Source organism: Salmo salar, chromosome ssa06, assembly GCF_905237065.1.
Source record: "Salmo salar chromosome ssa06, Ssal_v3.1, whole genome shotgun sequence".
NCBI lineage: Eukaryota > Metazoa > Chordata > Actinopteri > Salmoniformes > Salmonidae > Salmo > Salmo salar.
Window position 1 is genome coordinate 87,238,081 of NC_059447.1, and position 9,076 is coordinate 87,247,156.

General features: G+C 38.9%; 1 protein-coding gene across 1 annotated transcript in view; it reads left to right on the forward strand.

Annotated features, from left to right (window-relative positions):
* rgs6 (regulator of G protein signaling 6) overlaps positions 1–8,260 on the forward strand; it is a 173,232-nt gene extending 164,972 nt beyond the window's left edge. Inside the window, exons 17-18 of the mRNA XM_045721114.1 lie at positions 6,743–6,802; positions 7,022–8,260. Of these exons, the coding sequence (XP_045577070.1) occupies positions 6,743–6,802; positions 7,022–7,072 (111 nt within the window). The 3' untranslated portion in view covers positions 7,073–8,260. The remainder of the gene's footprint in view (positions 1–6,742; positions 6,803–7,021) is intronic.
* Positions 8,261–9,076: the final 816 nt, after the last annotated feature.

Consider the following 9,076-nt stretch of genomic DNA (forward strand, 5'->3'; position numbering starts at 1 on the left):
CTGAACCAGTGATATCATACTGTTTAGTCTGAACCAGTGATATCATACTGTTTAGTCTGAACCAGGGATATCATACTGTTGAGTCTGAACCAGTAATATCACACTGTTTAGTCTGAACCATTGATATCATACTGTTTAGTCTGAACCAGGGATATCATACTGTTGAGTCTGAACCAGTGATATCATACTGTTTAGTCTGAACCAGTGATATCATACTGTTTAGTCTGAACCAGGGATATCATACTGTTGAGTCTGAACCAGTGATATCATACTGTTGAGTCTGAACCAGTGATATCACACTGTTTAGTCTGAACCAGTGATATCATACTGTTTAGTCTGAACAAGTGCTATCATACTGTTTAGTCTGAACCAGTGATATCACACTCTTGAGTCTGAACCAGTGATATCATACTGTTTAGTTTGAACCAGTAATATCATACTGCTGAGTCTGAACCAGTGATATCATACTGTTTAGTCTGAACCAGGGATATCATACTGTTGAGTCTGAACCAGTGATATCATACTGTTGAGTCTGAACCAGTGATATCATACTGTTGAGTCTGAACCAGTGATTTCACACTATTTAGTCTGAACCAGTGATATCATACTGTTTATCACACTGTTTAGTCTGAACCAGTGATATCATACTGTTTAGTCTGAACAACTGATTAGTCTGAACCACTGTTTAGTCTGAACCATTGTTTAGTCTGAACCAGTGATATCATACTGTTTAGTCTGAACCAGTGATATCACAATGTTGAGTCTGAACCAGTGATATCACACTGTTGAGTCTGAACCAGTGATATCACACTGTTTAGTCTGAACCAGTGATATCACACTGTTTAGTCTGAACCAGTGATATCACACTGTTTAGTCTGAACCAGTGATATCACACTGTTTAGTCTGAACCAGTGATATCACACTGTTTAGTCTGAACCAGTGATATCACACTGTTTAGTCTGAACCAGTGATATCACACTGTTTAGTCTCAACCAGTGATATCACACTGTTTAGTCTGAACCAGTGATATCACACTGTTTAGTCTGAACCAGTGATATCACACTGTTTAGTCTGAACCAGTGATATCACACTGTTTAGTCTGAACCAGTGATATCACACTGTTTAGTCTGAACCAGTGATATCATACTGTTTATCACACTGTTTAGTCTGAACCAGTGATATCACACTGTTTAGTCTGATCCAGTGATATCATACTGTTTATCACACTGTTTAGTCTGAACCAGTGATATCACACTGTTTAGTCTGAACCAGTGATATCACACTGTTTAGTCTGAACCAGTGATATCACACTGTTTAGTCTGAACCAGTGATATCACACTGTTTAGTCTGAACCAGTGATATCACACTGTTTAGTCTGAACCAGTGATATCATACTGTTTATCACACTGTTTAGTCTGAACCAGTGATATCACACTGTTTAGTCTGAACCAGTGATATCATACTGTTTAGTCTGAACCAGTGATATCACAATGTTGAGTCTGAACCAGTGATATCACACTGTTTAGTCTGAACCATTGATATCATACTGTTTAGTCTGAACCAGGGATATCATACTGTTGAGTCTGAACCAGTGATATCATACTGTTTAGTCTGAACCAGTGATATCATACTGTTTAGTCTGACCCAGGGATATCATACTGTTGAGTCTGAACCAGTGATATCATACTGTTGAGTCTGAACCAGTGATATCACACTGTTTAGTCTGAACCAGTGATATCATACTGTTTAGTCTGAACAAGTGCTATCATACTGTTTAGTCTGAACCAGTGATATCACACTCTTGAGTCTGAACCAGTGATATCATACTGTTTAGTCTGAACCAGTAATATCATACTGCTGAGTCTGAACCAGTGATATCATACTGTTTAGTCTGAACCAGGGATATCATACTGTTGAGTCTGAACCAGTGATATCATACTGTTGAGTCTGAACCAGTGATATCATACTGTTGAGTCTGAACCAGTGATATCACACTATTTAGTCTGAACCAGTGATATCATACTGTTTATCACACTGTTTAGTCTGAACCAGTGATATCATACTGTTTAGTCTGAACAACTGATTAGTCTGAACCACTGTTTAGTCTGAACCATTGTTTAGTCTGAACCAGTGATATCATACTGTTTAGTCTGAACCAGTGATATCATACTGTTTAGTCTGAACCAGGGATATCATACTGTTGAGTCTGAACCAGTGATATCATACTGTTGAGTCTGAACCAGTGATATCACACTGTTTAGTCTGAACCAGTGATATCATACTGTTTAGTCTGAACAAGTGCTATCATACTGTTTAGTCTGAACCAGTGATATCACACTCTTGAGTCTGAACCAGTGATATCATACTGTTTAGTCTGAACCAGTAATATCATACTGCTGAGTCTGAACCAGTGATATCATACTGTTTTGTCTGAACCAGGGATATCATACTGTTGAGTCTGAACCAGTGATATCATACTGTTTAGTCTGAACCACTGTTTAGTCTGAATCACTGTTTAGTCTGAACCAGGGATATCATACTGTTTAGTCTGAACCAGGGATATCATACTGTTAGTCTGAACCAGTGATATCACACTGTTTAGTCTGAACCAGTGATATCATACTGTTTAGTCTGAACCAGTGATGTCATACTGTTGAGTCTGAACCAGTGATATCACACTGTTTAGTCTGAACCAGTGATATCACACTGTTTAGTCTGAACCAGTGATATCATACTGTTTATCACACTGTTTAGTCTGAACCAGTGATATCATACTGTTTAGTATGAACAACTGTTTAGTCTGAACAAGTGATATCATACTGAATAGTCTGAACCAGGGATATCACACTGTTTAGTCTGAACAACTGTTGAGTCTGAACCAATGATATCATACTGTTTAGTCTGAACAAGTGATATCACACTGATGAGTCTGAACCAGTGATATCATACTGTTAAGTCTGAACCAGTGATATCACACTGTTTAGTCTGAACCAGTGATATCACACTGTTGAGTCTTAACCAGTGATATCATACTGTTGAGTCTGAACCAGTGATATCACACTGTTTAGTCTGAACCAGTGATATCATACTGTTTAGTCTGAACCAGTGATATCACACTGTTTAGTCTGAACCACTGTTGAGTCTGAACCAGTGATATCATACTGTTTAGTCTGAACAAGTGATACCATACTGTTTAGTCTGAACCATTGATATCATACTGTTTAGTCTGAATCAGTGATATCACACTGTTTAGTCTGAACCACTGTTTAGTCTGAACCACTGTTTAGTCTGAACCAGTGATATCATACTGTTTAGTCTGAACCAGTGATATCATACTGTTTAGTCTGAACCAGGGATATCATACTGTTGAGTCTGAACCAGTAATATCACACTGTTTAGTCTGAACCATTGATATCATACTGTTTAGTCTGAACCAGGGATATCATACTGTTGAGTCTGAACCAGTGATATCATACTGTTTAGTCTGAACCAGTGATATCATACTGTTTAGTCTGAACCAGGGATATCATACTGTTGAGTCTGAACCAGTGATATCATACTGTTGAGTCTGAACCAGTGATATCACACTGTTTAGTCTGAACCAGTGATATCATACTGTTTAGTCTGAACAAGTGCTATCATACTGTTTAGTCTGAACCAGTGATATCACACTCTTGAGTCTGAACCAGTGATATCATACTGTTTAGTTTGAACCAGTAATATCATACTGCTGAGTCTGAACCAGTGATATCATACTGTTTAGTCTGAACCAGGGATATCATACTGTTGAGTCTGAACCAGTGATATCATACTGTTGAGTCTGAACCAGTGATATCATACTGTTGAGTCTGAACCAGTGATTTCACACTATTTAGTCTGAACCAGTGATATCATACTGTTTATCACACTGTTTAGTCTGAACCAGTGATATCATACTGTTTAGTCTGAACAACTGATTAGTCTGAACCACTGTTTAGTCTGAACCATTGTTTAGTCTGAACAAGTGATATCATACTGTTTAGTCTGAACAAGTGATATCATACTGTTTAGTCTGAACCACTGTTTAGTCTGAACCAGTGATATCATACTGTTTAGTCTGAACAGGTGATATCATACTGTTTAGTCTGAACCAGTGATATTACACTGTTTAGTCTGAACCAGTGATATCACACTGTTTAGTCTGAACCAGTGATATCATACTGTTTAGTCTGAACCAGTGATATCACAATGTTGAGTCTGAACCAGTGATATCACACTGTTGAGTCTGAACCAGTGATATCACACTGTTTAGTCTGAACCAGTGATATCACACTGTTTAGTCTGAACCAGTGATATCACACTGTTTAGTCTGAACCAGTGATATCACACTGTTTAGTCTGAACCAGTGATATCACACTGTTTAGTCTGAACCAGTGATATCACACTGTTTAGTCTGAACCAGTGATATCACACTGTTTAGTCTCAACCAGTGATATCACACTGTTTAGTCTGAACCAGTGATATCACACTGTTTAGTCTGAACCAGTGATATCACACTGTTTAGTCTGAACCAGTGATATCACACTGTTTAGTCTGAACCAGTGATATCACACTGTTTAGTCTGAACCAGTGATATCATACTGTTTATCACACTGTTTAGTCTGAACCAGTGATATCACACTGTTTAGTCTGATCCAGTGATATCATACTGTTTATCACACTGTTTAGTCTGAACCAGTGATATCACACTGTTTAGTCTGAACCAGTGATATCACACTGTTTAGTCTGAACCAGTGATATCACACTGTTTAGTCTGAACCAGTGATATCACACTGTTTAGTCTGAACCAGTGATATCATACTGTTTATCACACTGTTTAGTCTGAACCAGTGATATCACATTGTTTAGTCTGAACCAGTGATATCATACTGTTTAATCTGAACCAGTGATATCACAATGTTGAGTCTGAACCAGTGATATCACACTGTTTAGTCTGAACCATTGATATCATACTGTTTAGTCTGAACCAGGGATATCATACTGTTGAGTCTGAACCAGTGATATCATACTGTTTAGTCTGAACCAGTGATATCATACTGTTTAGTCTGAACCAGGGATATCATACTGTTGAGTCTGAACCAGTGATATCATACTGTTGAGTCTGAACCAGTGATATCACACTGTTTAGTCTGAACCAGTGATATCATACTGTTTAGTCTGAACAAGTGCTATCATACTGTTTAGTCTGAACCAGTGATATCACACTCTTGAGTCTGAACCAGTGATATCATACTGTTTAGTCTGAACCAGTAATATCATACTGCTGAGTCTGAACCAGTGATATCATACTGTTTAGTCTGAACCAGGGATATCATACTGTTGAGTCTGAACCAGTGATATCATACTGTTGAGTCTGAACCAGTGATATCATACTGTTGAGTCTGAACCAGTGATATCACACTATTTAGTCTGAACCAGTGATATCATACTGTTTATCACACTGTTTAGTCTGAACCAGTGATATCATACTGTTTAGTCTGAACAACTGATTAGTCTGAACCACTGTTTAGTCTGAACCATTGTTTAGTCTGAACAAGTGATATCATACTGTTTAGTCTGAACAAGTGATATCATACTGTTTAGTCTGAACCACTGTTTAGTCTGAACCAGTGATATCATACTGTTTAGTCTGAACAGGTGATATCATACTGTTTAGTCTGAACCAGTGATATTACACTGTTTAGTCTGAACCAGTGATATCACACTGTTTAGTCTGAACCAGTGATATCATACTGTTTAGTCTGAACCAGTGATATCACACTGTTTAGTCTGAACCAGTGATATCACACTGTTTAGTCTGAACCAGTGATATCATACTGTTTATCACACTGTTTAGTCTGAACCAGTGATATCACACTGTTTAGTCTGATCCAGTGATATCATACTGTTTATCACACTGTTTAGTCTGAACCAGTGATATCACACTGTTTAGTCTGAACCAGTGATATCACACTGTTTAGTCTGAACCAGTGATATCACACTGTTTAGTCTGAACCAGTGATATCACACTGTTTAGTCTGAACCAGTGATATCACACTGTTTAGTCTGAACCAGTGATATCATACTGTTTATCACACTGTTTAGTCTGAACCAGTGATATCACACTGTTTAGTCTGAACCAGTGATATCACACTGTTTAGTCTGAACCAGTGATATCACACTGTTTAGTCTGAACCAGTGATATCACACTGTTTAGTCTGAACCAGTGATATCATACTGTTTATCACACTGTTTAGTCTGAACCAGTGATATCACACTGTTTAGTCTGAACCAGTGATATCACACTGTTTAGTCTGAACCAGTGATATCACACTGTTTAGTCTGAACCAGTGATATCACACTGTTTAGTCTGAACCAGTGATATCACACTGTTTAGTCTGAACCAGTGATATCACACTGTTTAGTCTGAACCAGTGATATCACACTGTTTAGTCTGAACCAGTGATATCACACTGTTTAGTCTGAACCAGTGATATCACACTGTTTAGTCTGAACCAGTGATATCACACTGTTTAGTCTGAACCAGTGATATCATACTGTTTATCACACTGTTTAGTCTGAACCAGTGATATCACACTGTTTAGTCTGAACCAGTGATATCACACTGTTTAGTCTTCTTTACAGTGTTTTCAACCAAGCTCCCTTCTCTTTTTTTCTTCCATTTCTCCTCTCCCTTCTCTTCCCATGATGCTTTGTGCCCCAGCCTGAGACGGAGCAGCAGCAGGGAAGACGCACCTCTCTGGAGAAGTTTACACGCAGCGTGGTCAGTGGCTCTACTGTCTGTCTGTCTGTCTGTCTGTCTGTCTGTCTGTCTGTCTGTCTGTCTGTCTGTCTGTCTGTCTGTCTGTCTGTCTGTCTGTCTGTCTGTCTGTCTGTCTGTCTGTCTGTACACATAGAGATGAATTTGACCACAACTTTGTTACAAAACGTCTAATCTGAAACTAACAAGGAAACCATCATACTAATTCCCTACTCTCTTCAGGGCAAGTCACTGACGGGCAAACGGCTGACGGGCCTGATGCAGTCGTCCTGACCAGGCCTGGGGCTGGAGTAAGACAGCAATGCCCAGAGGAGCTGCTCTGCTGTGGGGAGAGGGCTGGATGTTGATGCTGAGAGGCCTAACTGGGGCCTGGACACAACGTCACCTACATAACTGACTCCAGATCAGTTCCCTGAGCTCCAGTGAAGGACAGACAGCATGCAATAGGTCACCTAGATCTGATACGGGGACAGTGCTGTCTTTGCCTGTATCTCTAATGGCACCCTATTCCCTATATAGTGTACTACTTTTGACCAGAGCCCTATTTTGACTAGTTTGTCCATAGGGCTCTGGTCAAAAGTAGTGCACTATAAAGGGAATAGGGTGCCATTTGGGAGGTACATATTGTGTAGTTTATCGACATATAACTCTGCCAGCTACTCTCTGTCTCCATTAGGCTCCTTTAATCGATTCTAGAACCAAATGGAATGTCATATAACTCTGCCTGCTACTCTCTGTCTCCATTAGGTTCCTTTAATCGATTCTAGAACCAAATGGAATGTCATATAACTCTGCCTGCTACTCTCTGTCTCCATTAGGTTCCTTTAATCGATTCTAGAACCAAATGGAATGTCATATAACTCTGCCTGCTACTCTCTGTCTCCATTAGGTTCCTTTAATCGATTCTAGAACCAAATGGAATGTCATATAACTCTGCCTGCTACTCTCTGTCTCCATTAGGTTCCTTTAATCGATTCTAGAACCAAATGGAATGTCATATAACTCTGCCTGCTACTCTCTGTCTCCATTAGGTTCCTTTAATCGATTCTAGAACCAAATGGAATGTCATATAACTCTGCCTGCTACTCTCTGTCTCCATTAGGTTCCTTTAATCGATTCTAGAACCAAATGGAATGTCATATAACTCTGCCTGCTACTCTCTGTCTCCATTAGGTTCCTTTAATCGATTCTAGAACCAAATGGAATGTCATATAACTCTGCCTGCTACTCTCTGTCTCCATTAGGTTCCTTTAATCGATTCTAGAACCAAATGGAATGTCATATAACTCTGCCCGCTACTCTCTGTCTCCATTAGGTTCCTTTAATCGATTCTAGAACCAAATGGAATGTCAGACTTCTACTCTAACTCAGCTTATATTACTACAGTATAATAGCTTATTGTAACGATTACACTACTATTTTGTTCAATTACAGAAACATTAAAATGCTTAAAACTTGGAACGCTTTGACTGACGTTATAATGGGATTTAGAATGAGTACACTCACTGGAGACTGCCTACAGTGCATTCGGAAAGTATTCAGACCCATTCACTTTTTCCACATTTTGTTACTTTACAGCTTCACTCTAAAACGGATTTAAAAGTTTTTTCCCCTCATCAATCTACCTACAATAGCCCACAATGACAAAGCAAAAACAGGTTTTTAGAAATGTTTGCTAATTTATTACAAATAAAATATCAAGGACATTCGCTTTGTCATTACGGGGTATTGTGTGTCGATTGATGAGGTAAAGAATTTATTTAATCCATTTTAGAATAAGGCTGTGAAAAAAGTGAAGGGGTCTGAATAGTTTCCGAAGGCGCTGAATATGGAAGTACATGGGAGGGGGGAAAGGAATGGAACATATTCTGATTGAATACATGTTTGGAAAATCTGTTTTTTTATATGGACATGCAGACTTCTTATTGAAGCACATTGTTATGGAGAACATTCCCTTCTTAACATTCCAAGTTTGCATCACAAATGGCACCCTATTCTCTATAGTGCAGTCCTTCTGATCAGCTCCCTATCAGTCCTGGTCAAAAGTAGTGCACTAAATAGGGGATAGGGTGCAATTTGGGACGCAGGCAACATTCCATCCGAGCCCACCTCTGTCGGGGTACAGGGCACCATCTTATATGGGAACGGTGACATACTGTGTTAGGACGGTTGAATATACAGTATATATGGAAAGCATTTGACACTGTAATTGTAAATTATATACAGTATCGTAATAAAAAAATGAAAAACAATGACACAAATACAGCTGATGTTTAT